The following is a 19979-nucleotide window of genomic DNA, read 5'->3' as shown; positions in this document are numbered from 1 at the left end:
AAGTACACTGTAGCTGTCTTCAGACACTCCAGAAGAGGGAGTCAGATCTTGTTACGGATGGTTATAAGCCACCATGTGGTTGCTGGGATTTGAACTCTGGACCTTTGGAAGAGCAGTTGGGTGCTCTTACCCACTGAGCCATCTCACCAGCCCACCATATGATTTTTAATGAAAGGCATATTGTTAATCTAGTCATATCTGAATCACATTTTTTGATGAAAGCACTGAAATCTCAAATTTAAAAGTAATTCTTTTCTTGTGGCTTTTCATGTAAACTCGATGGCAAAGAGCTTAATTCTTTGGCCAGTGTTTAACTGCCCATACAAAATGAAGGTAGCTGGAACAGACTGTTCAAAAGCAGTTATCACCAGGCAGGCTGTTGCGGGGTACACCTTTAATCCCAGCACTCAGGAGTAGGCACAAGTGGATCTCTGAGTTCAGAACCAGCCTGTTTTATGTAGCCAGGGCTGTACAGTGAGACCCTGTCTTAAAACAAAACAAGACCAAAAAAATAATAATAAATCATCAGGGCTGGGAATGTGACTTAGTAGAGAGCTAACCCAGCATAATAACATGAAGCCACAGATTCGGTCCTAAGCATGGCATGAACCCATAAACCATGTGTGGGTGCAAACACTTATAGTCTTAGCATGTGGGAGGGAGAGGCAGGAGAATCAGAAGTTCAAGGTTATCTTTGACTACAAGGTAAGCTAGAGACCTTCCTGGGATATATGAAACCTTATCAAAAAGAAAAAGGAAAAAGGAGAAGAGGAAACGTTAACTTTCAAAGAAGAAATAACTTTTCTACAATGTTTAATGCTTTTATTCTTTAATAGGTTATATCTTTTGGTCACCTGTAACTATAATATTGAATCTGCAGGTTGACTTAGGTGTGGCCCAGAATTCAACTTTGTGGTTAACCCAGGGCCGACTGTCCATGTCATCATTAGGTGCTTCCTGCCCAGTGGCCTTCTTCTGCCTTATCCACATCTGCATTTGTAAGTTTGGTACCTAAGAGGTACTAAACAAACGTCTTTTCATTATATAAGTAGCTTGCCTACATTGCTTCAAGTTAACTTGGGGAGTTTGTGTGTACTCATTTGCTTCCTTTTTAAAATATTTATTTATTTATGTATGTATTTATAGATGGGGGTCTCACTATGTAATCCCTGGCTGTCCTGGGAGTTTGTGTGTACTCGTTTGCTCCCTTTTAAAAATATTTATTTATTTATTTATTTATAGGTGGGGTCTCACTATGTAATCCCTGGCTGTCCTGGGAGTTTGTGTGTACTCGTTTGCTCCCTTTTAAAAATATTTATTTATTTATTTATTTATAGGTGGGGTCTCACTATGTAATCCCTGGCTGTCCTGGGAGTTTGTGTGTACTCGTTTGCTCCCTTTTAAAAATATTTATTTATTTATTTATTTATAGGTGGGGTCTCACTATGTAATCCCTGACTGTCCTGGAACTCACTGTGTAGACCAGGCTGACTTCAAACTCAGAGATCCACTTGCCCCTGCCTTCCAAAGTGATAGTATTGGATAGTATACCACCATATCCAGCTTGGTTTTATTTGACTTTTTTTTTTTTTTTTTTTTTGATGAGAAAACATTTTAAAAATTTAAAAGTTAATTTTGAGTCTAGAAGATGAGTTGTCCCCCCCTCCCCCACCAAGTTCTTTAGATCTTTCGGTAAAGGTCACTGCCCCATAAATGTGTTGTCCCACTGGTACCTTAGGAAGCACAAAGAGGAGCTAGAGAGAAGGCTTATTTATTAATAGCACTTGCTCTTAACACGAAGACCTGGGCTTGGTTACCAGCTCCCACATGGTGGCTCACAACCGTCTGTATCTACTCCCAGGTGATCTCACACCCTCCGCTGACCTCTGCAGGCACTAGGCATACACATGGGACACATGCATGCATACAGGCAAAGCATTCATACCCATAAAACAGGCACTAGGCATACACATGGGACACATGCATGCATACAGGCAAAGCATTCATACCCATAAAATAATAAAGTAAGTAAATCTTTTTTAAAAGAGCCTCCTTGTTGTTTTGTTAGCTTCAGCCATAGTGGCTCTAGAGGAGACCTGAGCATTGCCAGAGCTTATATATAGAAAGTAGAACATCCTGGTAATCCAGGAGCCCTGGCAGTGAGGTATTGCCTTCATTCTTGCTACCATACCTGAAACAGATTCTTCAGGCACAAAATGAAGCTGACCGACAGAAATACCTCTGGCAGAGGCCCTGCACAATGGCCCTTGCTGAGCCCAGGGGAAAAGAGATCCCGGAAGCCATAGACCTGCCTCTGACACCATCAGGGCACAAAGAGTAAGCTCTGATTTCACAAATCACACTGGCTCCTTGACCCTTTTAATGTCACCAAAGTAGAGATTTTGCAGTTGCTAATTTGAATCTGCTAGCTTCTTTCTGTAAAACATCTCCAATTTTTTTTTCTTTTTTTTTTTTAGATTTATTTATTTTTATTATATGTAAGTACACTGTAGTTGTCTTCAGACGCTTCAGAAGAGGGCATCAGATCTTGTTAAGGATGGTTGTGAGCCACCATGTGGTTGCTGGGATTTGAACTCTGCACCTTTGGAAGAGCAGTCGGGTGCTCTTACCCGCTGAGCCATCTCACCAGCCCAAACATCTCCAATTTTGTCACTGCTGGTTTACTCTGGAAACATTTACAGTCATATTGGTCCTTTCAGCCACTTCTGAATATTAGCTCTTGCCCCTATTAAAACAAGATAATGCCTATGCCTGCACTGATGGCAGCTTCTTGCGTTTGTATTGCTGCTTGTACTTGTTTAGGACCCTGCACTAAATAGGCGCAGCCTGAAGAGGTTGGTGAGTGAATTGCTAATTTTCCTCCTAGAAGAGAATTTACTGGAATGACTTGTATCTTACCTTTTATTTTTATTTTTTTGGCCAGGAGACTTGATGACAATATCCGGACCGTCGTAAGAGGTCAGACAAATGTGGGACAGGATGGAAGGCAAGTAAGTGACACATCCCTCTGCATTAGTTTCAGTCCCCTAATGTTTTAAAGACCAAGAAAACCAAGTGACCAAAACATTGAGCAGTTTGTTTGCAGTTTATTAGTCTGTTCCTGTACAGCAGGAAGCGTGAGTGATCTGCCCCACCGTGTCAGGGGCTCCAGACCAGCCACAGGCTCTCACTCAGTGTCCTCCAGACCCTCATCACTCATGTATTAATGCACAGCTCACCTAGGGCCAGCAACCTGTGAACCCTGCTGGATGAACTGAAGGGTCCTGGTATTCATCCTCCCAGACATGGCCTATGTCCTGGGCCTGCTTTGGTCTGCAGCCTGGTTGTCGGGCTCAGTTTGATTGCTGCAGGAGATGCTGATGTGAGGCAGCCATGGTTCCTCACCTGCCCTCCCAGCCAGAAGGACTGGGTTTGTTCCCACGTCCCAGTCTCACTATGGAGGGCTGAGGTGGGGGGGGGGTGAAGGGGAAAGAAGCCTTTGGAGAGGAGGTCTCCTTGGTAACTGAAGAGCGAATGTTGTCTGTTAGGTAACCTGTTTCTTGTGCATTTGGATTCTGTTCTGAGATAGCTGTGATCACAGATGCTGAGGGTGCCTTTCCCTTTCCTCTCCACACTGTCTAGCCCTCCCTTTCAGTTAGTAATCCTCAGTCAGCCATGCTCTACTGGGATGCCCCCTCCTCCCTTGTCCTGTTTGGCTTTTCTGCAGTGCTGGGGATCAGTTCCAGGGCCTTGTGCACACCAGACAAGTGTTCCACCACGCACTAGGTGGTTTTGAGACAGTGTTGACTGTGTAGCCCAGTCCTCCCACTTCAGCCTGCTGAATGCTGGGATTACACATGCAACCTGCCGTGGCCAGTTCTCTCTAGCTTCAGTGTAGCTAGCTTTTGAGAACACTCTCAGTGCTGCTTAGCTTTAGAGTGTAAAAAAGGCTCTCATCCTAGGTGGGGGTCTCCTCATCTGCAGCATCTCTGTTTTTTTTGCTAATGGTGCAAAGATGTCTTGACTCTAAGTTTTTCAGTTTTATATTTCCCGTTCTTGCTTTTTATTTACTTGTGTTTTTTTTTTTTATTTGTCTTTATTTTATGTGTATGAGTGTTTTGCCTGCATGTATGTGGATCACATTTGTGCCTAGTGCATATGTGGAGGCCAGAAGAGGATATCAGACCCCTTGGAACTGGAATTCCAAGATGGTTGTGAACCGCCATTTGAGTGCTGGGAACTGAACTTGGGTCCTCTACAAGAGCATTGAGTGCTCCTAACCATTGAGCCATCTCTCCAGACACCTTATTTGTGTTTTTAGTGTGTGTGTGTGTGTGTGTGTCTTCTTTAATTGCTTCTACCCTATATTTGTGACTGAATTGCTTACTGACCCTTGAACTCATCAGTTTGACTAAATTAGCTAGCAGTCCCCCAAGGATCCTTCTGTTTCTTCCTCCCTATTGCTGAGAAGGCAGGCGTGTGCTGTTATATCAGGCTTTTTGTGGGTGCTGGGTCTTTGTACCTGAGAACCAACTATCTTAGCGATTGGGCTATTGCCCTAGATTCATTTTTAGTTTTCTCCATTTCTGCTTCCTACATTTATGGCTTTCATTCTGTTCACTCGTAATATACCCCTTCTATTGGTATCCATGGTACGCAGCCTATCTCTGTCCTTTTACTTTTTTTCTTTCTTTTTAAAAAAGTGATGTATTTATTTTCATTTCATGTACATTGGTGTTTTGTCTGCATGGGTATCTGTGTGAGGGTGTTGGATCTCCGGTAACTGAAGTTACAGACAGTTGTGAGCTGCCATGTGGGTTCTGGGAATTGAACCCAGGACCTCTGGAAGAACAGCCAAGTGCTCTTAACCACTGAGCCATCTCTCCAGCCCCTGACCTTTTTCTTATCATGAGTATTTGTTGCTGTTAGCTCTCTAAAGGCATCCTGTTTCCCGACCTCTCACAGGTTCACTACTTCGTCTTTGTCTGCCTGGTCCCATGCTAACAGGACCTTAGGAGTGATACTCAGTAGGAAGGTCTCACTGCGCTGATTAACTCCATTTCATGCCATTTGCCTCTTCAGAACACTCTGTGCCTTCTGACACACTGAGTGAAGTCAAGCACATTCTTACCTGCTGCTTGAGGCTGCCTTCGTGTTTCCAAACTCTTGTCTCTTCGTTTGTACTGAAAACTTTCTGCTCTGCCACATGCCACGTGCTCTCTGACCCATGCATATCTTTGTACCTGTATTAATTATTTATCATCGCTGTGACAAAACACCCAACAAGAAGCAATTTAAGGGTGGAGGGGTTATTCTGGCTTACAGTTGGTAGGGAGACATCTGTCATCATGACCCAGAAGGCATGGCAGGAGGAGCATTAGGCAGCTGGTCACGTCGTATCCGCAGTCAGGAGGCAGGGAGAGGTAAAGGCTGCTATTCACTTCAGTTTCTTCTTTTTAGTCAGGCTAGGACCCCAGCCCATGGTGTTTAGGGAGGGTCTTCCTGCTTTCTTATCCTGATCTAGACAGCTCTGGATAACCTTGCCCACATTTGCCTCTTATCAGGTCACCCATCAGTCTTCTCTATTAAGGCCTGAGTGCTTTTGTTTTTGTTTTGTTGGGGTTTTTGCCTCCTTTTTTTTTTTTTTAACCAGTTTTTACATTTTAAAACTTTACCCATTTAAAGGCCAGCTCAAATACTGCTTTTTAAACAATGATGTTTTATTTTTCCCATCTGAATAACACCAAAGGAATCATAATTTCAGGTCCAAGGAGACTTGGCCTTTATCTGACTCTGGTCATTTACAGAGAAGAGCCAGATGTGTGCCCTTCCTACTTGTCACTCCTCGGCCCTCTGCTGTGCCTGGCCTTCCGAGCTCATGCTCTTCCTTGGCTTACTTATCCTCTTGGCTAGTTTGTAGGCTTCTTGAAGGCAAGAACACTTTTTATTATCTTTACACTTCAGCTCAAATAGTCCTACATGCAACTACACCGAGTATTTGGTGTGTCTTAGAGTAGCTTGGGGCTTCCTGAACTCTAGGCAAGTGTGTGTAGCTCTGTGGCTGAGCTGCATCTCTAGCGTATGGTTCATGTGTGATAAGTCCAGGCTGCTGCTGTTTGGAATAGAACTACTGGATCTTGTGACCTACATTTAGATGGCTTACCAGGAACCTTAAACTACTTGGAAGAGTCTCAAGTATGTGAAATCCTAAGAAAATGAAAAGAAGTTGATGATTCTTCAGGAGTGTTTGTTGGTCATGCTGTGTCAGAGCACATCCTGGCCACTACCTGAGCCCCAGAAGGGGCAGGCCTCAGGAATGTCTCTCCCCACCTTCACGTGGTTACCAGCAGGGCAGCTCGGATTTCAGAGAACAAGACCGTGTTTTCAAGAATGTTTAGATCACATTTCAGTCTGTGATGGAATTTTGTATTCGTCTCCTTAGAATCCAGACAGAGAGGAAGCCCAGAAGAAATAATCGCTTTTCCTGTCATCTCCTCCATCTGTCTCCCCCAGCAGACTGAAATGCAAGTTCAAGTGGAGACTTTCAGCAGAGTGCCCTGGTTCTGTCCTTGTCAGCTCCTAGGGATAGAAGCGTGACTCTGGTGGGTGGCTTGCTGATGGGCGTCTCCAGCTGACTGGCACAGACATGGGAATTAGGGATGTGCCAAACACTGGGCTTCGCAGGGCAGGAGGCCGTGTGCCGTTCTTCTCTGGAGCGCAAGCAGAGACTGCTTTCAGAACTTATCTTCTCAATGGCTAACAGCACTCAAGACAGCGGCAGTAGGGCCAAAGGGAGGTGCCCTGCCCAGACAGGGTTTCCCTAGCCCACCAGAGCAGCTGTGCTTTTCAACCTTGAAAAGCAAGAGACTGACCTTAGTGCATAACGTGGAGTCTTACTTGAATTTGCTTGCTTTTTTGTTGTTTTTGGGTTTTTTGTTTTTTGTTTTTGTTTTTTTTTTTTTTTTTGAGACAGGGTCTCATGAAGTATATTTTGGCCTTATGACCCTCAGACTTCCACCTCCCAAGTGCTAGGATTACAGGTGCATGCCTCCAGATCTGACTTTTATGATCTCTTGAAAGACATTTTTAAGACATTTACTATGGGGGGAGAGTCTGTAGAGCGTGTGCATCAGTGCATGGACTGGGGTCAGAGAACAAGTTGGCAGAGTCAGTTCTGTCTCCTTTTCTATGGCTCAGGATAGAAGCCCAGCTTGTTAGGGTCTCACGCTGCTCAGCCATCACTTGGCCTTGTAAATTACATTTTTAGAAGGAAAGTTCTTTTGTGTTTCTCTCTCTCTCTCTCTCTCTCTCTCTCTCTCTCTCTCTCTCTCTCTCTGTGTGTGTGTGTGTGTGTACCTGTGTCTCTGTGTCTCTGTGTCGTGTCTTTGTCTGTGTCCGTGTCCGTGTCCGTGTCTGTGTGTAGGCAGGAGATCAGTTTCTGTCCACCTTACTTTTTAAAGCAAGGTCTCTCACTGAACCTGAAGCTCACTGAGCAAGACTGGCTAAACAGCAATCCCTAGTGAGCCACTCTCCAGCACTGAGATTATAGGTGTATGCTGCTGCTCCCAGATTTTCTGGGGTGCTAGAGATCAAACTCTGGCCCTCATGCTCCTTCACTGAGCACTTTGTCTGAACCCTGAAAAAAGTTTTTTTAATTGTTTGGAAGTGAGCATGGTGGTACATGCCTTTAATCCCAGCACTCAGGAATAGAGGCAGGAGGATCTCTGTGAGTCCAAGGCCAGCTTGGACTACAGATGGAGTTCTGGGCCAGTTAGCTATATAATGAAACCTTGTCTTAAAAATTTGTTTGTGGGATGGAGAGGTGATCCTGTGGTTAGGAGTACTTGTTGCTCTTCCGGAAGACCCAAGGTTCCTGGTACCCATGCTGGACAACTCACAATCACCTATAACTCCAGCTTTGGCAGATCTGATGCCTCTGACCTTTGTGGACACCACACTCCTGAGTACAAACCGGCACCCAAACACATGCATATACACATAAATAAATGTTTAAAAAATATTTGGACAGATTTTTAAGTGGAAGATTTAATGAGGCTGTTTTTCAGTTTCTAGAATACTAGCTGCTTGGTTAGCAATCAGCTAAATAAACATTTTGGAAAGCCTTTGGTTGTTGACTGCCCCTCGTGTGGGCCAGCATGAAGTGGTCTAGTCTGTGACTTCTTCTAACCAGGCTACAATGCTCTTACAAAATTCCTGTGGCACCAAGTCCTCCCCATTTTCATCTGTTGAGATCATCAGCCCACAACTTTAGTTAAATGTTCACATGTTGAAAATGTGTGGATAGTGAGTCAGTTCAGCAAATATATGCTCTGATATGCTCTAAAATGTATGCCACTTCCCAAGAGTTAAAGCAGGTAGCTAGCAGGTAGCTAGAAAGAGGTGAGTGTAAGAGAAGGTTCAAGGAGGGAAAAGCTGGGATTGAAGTTGCAGGAGTGCCGCCACAGCATGACCAGTTCCCAGGGAGCTTGCTGAGAATCACTGATGCAGGAGTGACTTCCAGCTTGGTCTCTTGTGTGCAGCTTGGCCAGAGCATGGTTGTTTGTTTGACCAGAGCCTGATTGCGGTGTAGGAAGGGAGAGAACAGTCACTACCCTCTCCAACCCTCTGCTCACTGACGACAACTGTAGTGTGAGCCTTGACCCAATCGAAATGACTTCATATGGCTTCTCTGACAGTCGTGGTTCTGCAGAAGCATGGGAATGTATATGCTCACAACTATACTGGCCCATGGATTAGATTATTTCAGGTGTGTTCAGCTTTAATTGTGAGAATTCTCTTAGACTGAACTGAGTAGGGAAGTAGATTTCACTATAACCTTCATCATTCTCAGTTCTGCCAGGTGGGCCATGTATACCTAACCCTGTTCCCTGTGGTAGTCTCTGCCATTTAGAATGGCTGTGGGGTTCCTTTTCTGACATAACCACCCTGCATTTCCTTAATTCTCTGATGTTATTTCCAGAGCTTTCCCTGTTCTGAATGGCATTTGTCAGCATTCCCTTAATGTGAGATCCTCAGGAGTAGATACTATATAAACATACAGGGGGTGCTCTATTTCCTTGTTTGAGACTGGGGCCTTGTTGTGAAGATTCCTTCTCTGGGGAGACACAGATCAATCTACCCTTTCCTCACAAGGTTGTTGGGACAACAAACCAAATACAGTTTCACCAGAATCCACCCTGGGTAACAAATGAGTTTATTGAATTTACTTGCAGTGTATGGGCTAGGGGTTATTGGCAGGAGTTTGGGTGGCCCCAAAGAAGACTTGAAAGTCTTCACCCAACATGACTGATAGCTTCCCCATAGCAACACACATGAAGTTCCACTTTAATTAACCTTCACCAACCTGTATTCTCTAACTCCTCCCAAGATCCTCAAGGCACGTGCAGTTGTGGCAGAATTGCAGGCAGATGGCTGGGAAGACCAACTGGTTTCTCAGATGAGAGTCCAGTAACCTTCCCATGCCCTCCTCCTTCGAGAGAATGCCATCCATCAACAAACCAAACGGTTCAGGTGTGGATGGACTCTCGAGAGCATCCACACCTGAGCTGATGAAGATACAGGATGTGTCATTGAGATAACTGCTTTCTATTACAGACCATCCAGGGTCTGTCAACACCCTGAGATTAACTACATTTTATGTGGATAGACATATTCTGAAGGGAAGCTAGTGCTTGTTTTTCTAGAGTCTCTGGGGAGTCTGCAGCTCTGCAGAAGTTTAGTGGCAGTGCAGCTCCTGCTCTCCTGCTCCCCAGGGTTTAGTGGGGGTTTCAGCAGCCATATCACTTCTTGGCCTCCACAAATTGCCCGTCCCCTGCAGTCCTCAGGTCAAGAGTTGTAAGGCTGGCCCTGCAGGAGAGAAAGCAACGGAAGCAGCTTAGGTTGTCGAGTGTGTGATCCATGTCTGTCTCCTTTGGGACAGGAATGAAGGGTCTTAAGGAGACAGTTGTAGTCCAGTTGTCAGGTCCGAATGTAGACCTGGAGTTGCCAGATCTTTCTCTATTTCAAGAGAAGCCAGGAGTCTGGGCTTTTCTGTGCCTCTCCCAGCTCTATTAGTTGGCTTGGTGTTTTTCCTAAATACTGTAAAGGCCAAACAAAACATGTGTGGCCCAGCAAACAAAACATGTGTGGCCCAGCACTATGCACCAGTGCCCCAGGTCTTTTTCATATGAACCTCATTTAAACTCTCTTCTCTATTCGTGGGGTAGATTCTTTAAAATCTGACCAGACTTTGTATGTGCTACCCTTGGTTATACCTTGTGTTTTACTTGATTGTTTGAACCTATCCACCTCGCTGCAATCTCAGTGACTTCATCAAATCTGCCACATGTGCCCTCTCTCCACTCAAGCTGTTGATGAGAAAGAAAGTGGAACGGGTTAGCTTGAGGACCCCGTACTCTGCATCAGACTCTTTCTGTCCCCTTCATTTTCACTTCAGTCTAAAGTGCCAGGCCCAGAAAACAGAATTCTTACCTGTTCGTCATCATCCAGGGCTGTCTGTCTGTCTGTCTGTCTGTCTGTCTGTCTTTCTCTCTCTCTCTCTCTCTCTCTCTCTCTCTCTCTCTCGCTTTCTCCCCCTCCCTCCCTCCCTCCCTCCCTTCCCCCCCTCTGTTTTGGTTTGCTTGTTTCTTTTTTTTTTTTAAGATTTATTTTTATTTATGTGTAAATGTGTGTAATACATGTGTGGGTTCTTGTGGAATTACAAGCAGTAGTGAGATGTCTGATGTGGGTGCGTGGAAACCAAACTCATGTCCTCTGGAAGCCAGCAAGTGCTCTTGACTACTGATCCATCTCCCCACCTCCCCACCCCCCAAAGCAATATTTCATATAGTGGACCAGGCTATGCTAGAACTCAGTAGGTAGGTCGTGGGCCAGGCTGGTCTCGAAGTACTACTGATCCTCTTACTTCTGCCTCTTTAATGCTAGGATGACAGGTAAGGCAATACCTTGCCTGGCTCAGGGCCATGTTTCCTAATCATTGGGTTTCTGTTTTCTCTAGAGAGCGAGGTTAGCAATACTTAGTTGCTTCACTTGTAATAGAGACATCATGAAGATTCATGAACCAAATCAGGAAAGTGTGTTGCTTTCCAAGGAGAAAATAGCCATTGCTTTTCATCATTAAAAATTAGCAACTCATCTAATTCAAGCATTAGAACAAAAATAATGTTTCCAAGACTGAAGTAGGTCAGTGTGAGGAGGCGCACACACTGCTGATCCTTGGTGTAGCTGAGTTTGCTCTCAGCAGTGCAATGGCAGGAGTGTGTGTTCCACCTTCAGCATTTTTAGTGTATAGCATCCTCTCATCCTTCCTTGGGAAAAGTTAAGCTCATCGACTGATGAAATTAATTAGGAAATGAATGACAGTAGTTTTAAAGAATACACACACACGGGGGCTGGAGAGATGGCTTAGTGGTTAAGAGCACTGACTGCTCTTCCGAAGGTCCTGAGTTAAATTCCCAGCAACCACATGGTTGCTCACAACCAACCATAACAAGATCTGGTGCCCTCTTCTGGAGTGTCTGAAGACAGCTACAGTGTACTTACATATAATAAATAAATCTTAAAAAAAAGAATATGCCCCCCCCACACAACAATTGCCTGTAGGGCATGTCAGTGCACATCTGTAATCTCAGCACTTGGGAGGCTGAGGCAAGAAGATCATGGGTTTGAGGCCAACCTGTGCTACATTCTGAAGACCTGTCTGTAATAAATAAGTAAATACATGAATGAATGAATGGATGGATGAATGAATGACAGTAACTGCTTCTTGATTTCTCCTTCTAAATATACCACCTTAAAATGAGTAAGCTTTCTGAAGTCTAAGCTATGGTTTTCCCATTAGTAAGTAACTGATAACCCTGGCCATCCCTGTCCCGGCCTCTCTAGTAGCTGAACTACAGGACAAATCACAGCACCTGCCCCCGATCCATCCTTCACCTGCTGGGGCGTGTCTGCACGTCTAGGCTTTTCTGTCTTTCTGTCTTGTGTCTCTTTTGTATTTTACTTTTCAGAATATTTTTAGCTGAAATAGCTGTGGCCTGAGCACGTCCCAGGAATGCAGACAGCACTGATTCATGGAACAGCCTGGCTGACAGCCTTCTGTAAGCATAGTGTCCCTCATTGCTTGAGCCTGGCTCCCATTCCCTACCCAGGACTTCTTACATCTGGTGCAAAGGCTAAGGGTGGCTTGTCTTTATTGGATAAGTTCGGTCCGTATGAGTGTTCTCCTTTGCTTGCTTCTAGAACACTTAACTGTGGCTAAAGCAAGAGCTTTTGATTATTTAGCTCTGTATGTGACTGGGTTTGATCTGAGTACTAAAGTGCATGCTTTCATTGCACCTGAGTCCTGATTGCACATAGTCTCCCATTTGGTGATTTGTGACAAGAGTCTTCTTTAAGTAGCCCAGGCTGACCTCAAGCTCAGGCTATAGCCCAGGCTGGCCTTGGTCTCAGTCCTCCTGCCCATCCTCTCACATGGAGTGCCTTTTTATTTTTTCTCATGAACATCTCTGAGGCCTCCTTGGAGCTCTGTCCTCTGTCCTGTAAAACCCTCATGTTTAGGCAGACTATGAGAAATCTAAACAGTTGTTTTCTCTTTCTCTGTGACTAAGAGAGGCTGAACATTTCATTTCAGTTCTCAGTTACTTACAGTCATTGGGCCGTGTTGTCTGTTGGTGTGGTGGCATGGTCCAGTTGAAAATGCTTGAGTTGGCCTTGAATTTGAAGTTCACCTCCCCTGTTACTTGTGGCTTTAGGACAGGATACCTCTTTCAGCTCCAGATTCAGACTCCCTCTGCTGCTCCTTTATCTCTTTTAAGACAGGGTTTCTCTGTGTAGCCCTGGCTGTCCTGGAACTTGCTCTGTAGACCAGGCTGGTCTTGATTCAGAGATATGCCTGCCTCTGCCTCCTGAGTGCTGGGTTAAAGGTGTGCACCACCACACTTGGCCTTTGTCCCAGGTTCTCATCTGAGCCATGAAGGTAATGCCTACCTCAGGGTGGTGAGATAAGAATGAATGTATTTTCAACACCCCTCACACTGCTAGACTCACTCAAGTTTGAAAAGGGGCTGTAATGTTGCAGGTGTGACTGCTGATGGTGACAACCCTTGGGATACTTGTGTCCCAGATTCTGTATGTCCAGATGTCTGTTGGGTTCATGTGTCTTTTCCACCAGCTCTGATCTTTTCTGTTCTCAGTGCCCTGCTTTAAAGCCACTCCAGGTACTTGTATGTCCTTCTGGAGCTTTGAGCCACACCCTCAGCCCAAATGTCCTGCTTTGTGAGCTAATTTTCATACATGTCACTTATTCAGAATTCTTTGACTCTGATGTCTAGTTCCTTTCTCCTTCTGCTATCTCAGTTTCCATTCTTTTTCCGTGATTAGCGTTGCCTTTCCTGTCTGGTCCCCTACACTAAACTAGATTAGCCAGCATGGACTTTTCAAATGACTACTTATAATTTCTACCTTTTCCTGTTTTCATTCATTACTTTTTACTCACATGCTCATCATGTGTATTACTTTTTTTTTTTTTTTTTTGAGACAGGATTTCTCTCTATAGGTTGGCTGTCTGGCTGTCCTGGAACTCACTATGTAGACCAGGCTGGCCTCAAACTCACAGAGATTGGTCTGCCACTGCCTCCTGAGTGCTGGGATTAAAGGCATGCAGTGCTACACTTGGCTCATGTATATAACTTCTTTCTTTTCTGTCTTATTTGAGCTTCTTTGAAAAGGTTGTGTGTATGTCTGTTGGAGGGAGGGAGGGAGGGAGGGAGAGAGAGAGAGAGAGAGAGAGAGAGAGAGAGAGAGAGAGAGAGAGAGAGAGAGAGAGAGAGAGAGAGAGAGAGAATGAATGAATATGTACATATATGTGTGAATGTGGCATACACCTGCATGTGTGCCAGCATGTGCACCTTTGCACAGGCATATGGAAGCTAGAGGAGGCTGTCCTGTGTCCTCTATCACTCTCTACCTTATTTGAGACAAGGTCCCTTACTGAACCTGGAACAAGGTTGCTGTCAAGCAAACCTAGTGATTCTCCTGTCCTGCCCCTACAGTATGACGTTACATGTGTGACTATGCCTGGCTTTTTACATGGTGCTGGGATCTGAACTCAAGCCCTCCTGCCAGTTTAATAAATGTTCTTACCCACTAAGCCATCTCTCTGTCATCTGAGAGTAATGACATTAAGAGGAAGGCTTTTTTTCTGAATATCACATTGGCCACATCTTTAAAGTTTTCTAAAGTAGTGGCTGCACTTGTGCTGACTCACAGATAAGGTTCTGGGTCTTAGAATACATGTGTGTAGCTGAGTTTATGTGTCTGTGTCATGTGCAGGAGCCCTTGGAGGTCAGAAGAGGACACTGCATCTCCTAGAACTAGAGTTATAGACAGTGGGTGCCAAGGACCAAACCTGGGTCCTCTGCAGGAACACAGTGTGCTCTTAACCACTGAGCCATTTTTGTTTCATAATTTCATCTGAGAATAGAGCTAAGTGTTAAGGAATATGTTTAATGAGCCTCTTTAATTGTTTTTTTTTTTTTCTTTCTAAATTTGGTTAGTTAATATGGCATATAGAGGCAGGCTTGGTGGGGGGAGTGGCACACGCCTGTGACCCCAGCACTTGGGAGGCTGAAGAAGTAAAATCTTGAGTTCACAGCCTCTGGGCTACATGGCACAACCCTGTTCCAGAAATAAAACAGAGACATAACTTTTGCTTCTTCATTCACATCACTACACTTAAAAACCGTTTTGTATCCACTACTGCATGTCTGCATGTGTGGTATGTGTTTGTAAGTGCGGGCTGTGCACCAGGGCATTCATACAGAAGTCAGAAGACAGCTTTGTAGAGTTTACTTTCTCCATCCATCTTTACGTGGGCTTGGGAAATCCAACTTAGGTCGTCAGACTTGTGTGCCAAGCACTTTTGCCTTCTAAGCCTTCTTGCCAGCCCCATCTCCTTTCATTTTAGACAGTTTTATTGAGATAGAATGCATAGACAATGCAATTTATCTGTTTTAACTATCTTTTTATACTATTCAGTATCTTTTGATATAGTAGATTGCTAATATTGAAAAATACATAGGATGTATGTAACATAACGCACTGTGGTGTTAATTGTGGTCACAGTGCTGTGCATGTGTTACTACTCTCTGAATCTCATGCGTCCCTAGCAGCAATTCTAATCATTAAGCAAAAGCTCCTATAGCCTCCAATAATCTTTCCCTGTGGGTTTTCCTTTTCTAATATGCCATATAAATGGAATCCAACAATATCTGTACTTTCATTTCTGACATATTTTACTTATATCTGCCATGTTCATCTATATTAATGCTGTGTGTCAGAACTTTATCACCTTTATTGCTAAGTAATAGTACCTTGTGTGGACTCACCACATTTTGGGTTTCTTTCCATCTGCTCAGGGTCCTTCTTTCAGTTTATTTCAATAAATACTTGAGAGTAGAACTACTGGATAATTTATCTTAATATTTAATCTCCTTAGAGAAAATTTCCACATTGTTCAAAATGTTAATGTTTTTCTTTTTTGGCTAAACTCAGTGCATTAATATAAGCATACTTCCTATTTTGCCTTCACTTAATACGTGAGGCTCTATGTTTCAGATAAGCCATACACAGGCTTAAGCTTTCACTAACAAGAGACATTCTCCCCATACCAGCTAAAACCACCCTGCATTTGTCTTCAGTTTAGTTAACAAGTCTAGCTATCAGGCTGTTTCCTTCCTGACCATAGAAACACAAGTCCCACTTGTCTGCAACATGATTATTGAAAATACCTTTAGAAAACCAGTGTGCCAAGTGGGAACAGAGAAGTTTTATTCTTCTTCTGATCCATGCCCACATAAATTGGCCCAGCATAACGGTTGCCACCTCTCCATTTCCACATTGAAAGCACTCAGTTATGAGCTGAAACTGGAGTCTGCACCTGAAGAGGAGAGTGTCACTCATCACCATTGTAGCTGTCACTCTTGTTTTGACTGCTAGCAACGAGAGACTTTGAAAGGAAAATTCCACTTTCTGATTAGGGCTTTGCCTTAGGAAAAAATGGCAATAATTCTACCTACCAACAGGCAGAGCTTTCCTGGGTCTCAGGTCTTTGACACAGGAAGTCATTCAGCTGTGTTAAAACAATGGGTAGGAATCTGAAACCCTGTCTTGACCTCGGTTTTTCTTCTCTCTTTAAGCCACAGAATTTAGAGCAATATGGGCTCAGCTGTGTTTGTTCATCAGCATTTTCATTAATAATGACCAATTTTCATGGGTCTGTAATAAAGCTGTAACATTTCCTTTGCTCTGACTTGGACACCCTGGTCTCTTCCAGGGGAGATTTAATTTTGTAAATCCATAGACAATGCTTTCTAGTCTGTATTGGTCTGGTGTTTTACAGTTGTCTTTATTAAAGCTTTTGTTTTGTTTTTCTTTTTTTTTTTTTTAAGATTTATTTATTTATTATATGTAAGTACACTGTAGCTGTCTTCAGACACTCCAGAAGAAGGAGTCAGATCTTGTTACGGATGGTTGTGAACCACCATGTGGTTGCTGGGATTTGAACTTCGGACCTTCGGAAGAGCAGTCGGGTGCTCTTACCCACTGAGCCATCTCACCAGCCCGTCTTTATTAAAGCTTTTAAACAACAAGAAACTTAGCCTCTCAGTAGTGTTGGATCACATGCCAGGAATCTAATTTTTTTTTTTTTTGTTTTGTTTTTTGTTTTTCGAGACAGGGTTTCTCTGTGTAGCCCTGGCTGTCCTGGAACTCAGAAATCCACCTGCCTCTGCCTCCCAAGTGCTGGGATTAAAGGCATGCGCCACCACGCCCGGCTAATTTTTTTTTTTTTTTTTTTTTTATATTTTCATTTATTTTTGAGGCAGGGTTTCATGTACCTGAGGCTGGCCTCAAACTTTCTGTGTAGCTGATGACCTTGAATCCGGATCCTCCTGCCTCCACCAGCTGCTAGGTCGGATTCTGATTTCTGTTTCCCTGTTGTATTGTGGACTCTGGAAAGACTCTGGGTTGCTTTTTGTATATGATTCTGATTCACAGACGGTGGGCATTGACCAGTGTAGTTGAGTGCCTATGGTTAAAAGGGAGACATTTCTTCTATAATATGCCTACTGACAAGATTTGATGATCCCAATTTGGTTTTGTTTGTTTGTTTTGTTATATAAAGCAGAAGAGTATAAAGAAGGAGAGATGTCTCAGTGGGTAAGAGTACTTGCTCTGTAGGAGTGAGGACCTGAGTTCAAATCCCTGGCACTGATATGAAAAGCCCTGTGTGATCATGTGCATATTGTAACCCTAGTGCTTGCTTCCTGTAGTGGGTAGAGCATGGCTGCATTAGAGAGCGATAGAGAAGACGGCCCAATGCCCTCCTGTGATGTACACTCACATGTTCATATACCACATATACTAACTACATGCACTCACACATACCTAAATGAATAAGTGAATAAATACAAATAAAGCAGGAGAAGAGGTAAATTGAGAGGGCTTTATTCTATCTCAGACTAATTACTACCCCTTCTTTTCTTGTCACACTCAAAACTTTTTAATATTGGTTATTATTATTGTATGTATGCATGATCTGTGTATGAGTGCAGCTGTGTGGAGGTCAGAGGGCAACTTTCAGGAGTCAGTTCTCTCTTTCCACCTTGTGTATGAGTTCTTTGTCTGTATATGTATATGCACCATATTTGTGCCCCTGGATATCAGAAAAGGTTGTGGAATCCCTTGGAATTGGGGTTACAGATGGTCATGAGTGACCATGTGGTTGCTAGGAACCAAGCATGAGTCCTCTGCAAGAGCACCATGTGCTCTTAACTGCTGGCCATCTCTCTAGCTCCTCATTCTTGTTGGGATTAAGTATTGTATGCATGGCCTCAAACAAGCTGGGGAAGTACTCCACCTTTGAGCTATAGTCCTGGTTCCCAGTTGCCTTTTGAATTAAAAAAATACTTACAAACAGATCAGGGAGCCACTCTTTCTCGCTACAGAGCCCAAGAAACTAACTCATGCATGTGGGCATCCCCACAGTAGCAGTGACTGATAGCTCTGCCAGCACAGAGGAGACACCACTGCAAGTGAAACCCAAGGCTGCAAAGAGCCCTTTGTTCACAGTACATCCCCCAGGCGATACTAAAATAATGGGGATCACTGAGCTCCCAAGGTGAGTAGGTGAAGCAGGAAGGGGGCACACGCAGATGAAGTCTCTCAGACACAGCAAATCCTTTGACAGGATGTCCAGATACAGGGAATGGGGATGAAGTAAGGAACTTTCGACTTGGCGCTGGAAGTCTGGCTGTTTGTGGGAAGCCGTCCTTTGTTATACTTGGACAAGCTGTTCTCTCAGTGTGTCTGTTCCCTAAAATATTGAATTTCTGTACCTTTTATTCAGCAAAAGCAGCTGAGGCTTTTTCCTTAGACATTGCTTTTTTTTTTGCCATTGGGTTGGCTGCTATGAATACCCTCTCCCACAAGGGTTACATTTCCATCCAGGGAAGCTTTGCGAATGCTCTGGCATGCCTGCGGGTTCAAGGCTAGTGTGTTTTGAGCTGTGAGCGATAGCTGATAGAAACAGAACTTGAAATGTAAATGTTTAGTCTTGTTGGGCACTGCTGAGTGTGCCCCACCTTGTCTTAGGATTTTAACTTCTGGCTCATGTCCCAACAACAATAAAAAACAAGCTCATCGGTTCACAGTTTTCAGTGGATGTGGTTTGCAGAAATTGTAATTGAAAGTAACTTATGTGGAACAGAGCAGTTTAGCAAATAAGGTGAGAAATGCTCCCTTTGCTCTGCATGTTCTTTTGGTTCACAGATTTGAAAAGAAAACTGTACTGTAAATAAAACCCCTTTGTAGTCTGCATTTCTGAATGGACTACAGAGGAATCAGTGTGAACACCAATAATTCTTATCTCATGGATGCCCATGTGGGCCCTGACCAGTGCTGCTAGCCCGGTGTGTTACAGTTTGCAGGAAAACACAATGTCATGGTCTGGGGGCAACAGGGAGAGTTCTTTAGCCTCTGCAACTGTTGGACATCTTCCCGGAAAAGAAGCTGCATTGTACTATTGCTGAGGCTTCTTGGAGCATCTCTGCTCCAGCTGAGGATGCCTCGTTTCCATAGCAACAGCACTGAATGGTTGAATGGAACAGGGTGGCCAACAGTTCCAGAAAGGACTTTCTATAAATAGAAGCTACTTACTTGGATATTGCTACCGTTAGTGGATGTCATTAGAGCCTCTGTTTAGAACTCAGATGTATCGCTCGCCAGGTTCTCTTACTAATGCTGTGGAATGATTCTTTTATTCAAACCTCCGTGTTTCATTCTTCTCTTTCAGTTATCCCCCCCCCCCCCGTGTGTGTGCGTGTGTAGATTTGTGTACAAATGTGGCTACATGTCCATGTGTAAGCTAGAGGTTGACATTGGATATTTTCCTCAGCCGCTCTTCACTTTTTAAAAATTAGTTCATGGAGGTCAGAAGATAAGTTGTGAGAGTCCGTCCTCTCCTCCCTGCTGCTTCTGGGAATCAGACCCAAGTTATCAAACTTGGCAGCAAGTGCTTTTACCTACTGAGCCATCTTGTCATCTCCTGATTTATTTTTGAGGCAGGGAGCTTACAGATTTAGCTAGATTGGCTAGCAAGCCCTGGGGATCTCCTTTTCCCCCTTCCCCAGTGCTGGGATTGCATGTGTGTGCGTGTGGGGTCCAAACCCAGCTCCTCATGTGAGTGCTGGAAACCTCACTTACATTTCTTTCTTTCTTCTTTCCTTTCCTTCCTTCCCTCCCTCCCTTCCTTTTCTTTCTTTTTCTTCTCTTTCTCTCTTTCTCTTCCTCTCCTCCCCCTCCCCTCCCCCCTTCTTTCTCCCCCCTCCCCTCCCCTCCCCTCTTTTTCTTCTCTTTCTCTCTTTCTCTTCCTCTCCTCCCCCTCCCCTCCCCCCTTCTTT

General features: G+C 44.1%; 1 protein-coding gene across 2 annotated transcripts in view; it reads left to right on the top strand.

The window, feature by feature from the left end:
• Positions 1 to 19979, top strand: part of Vps53 (VPS53 subunit of GARP complex) — a 130094-nt gene that overhangs the window by 13069 nt on the left and 97046 nt on the right. For both annotated transcript variants that reach the window (XM_029545786.1, XM_021212135.2), the window contains exon 4: positions 2945 to 3011. In XM_029545786.1, the coding sequence (XP_029401646.1) occupies positions 2945 to 3011 (67 nt within the window). The remainder of the gene's footprint in view (positions 1 to 2944; positions 3012 to 19979) is intronic.

This window comes from Mus pahari, chromosome 14 (assembly GCF_900095145.1).
Source record: "Mus pahari chromosome 14, PAHARI_EIJ_v1.1, whole genome shotgun sequence".
NCBI lineage: Eukaryota > Metazoa > Chordata > Mammalia > Rodentia > Muridae > Mus > Mus pahari.
This window is presented reverse-complemented; position numbering and strand designations above follow the sequence as displayed.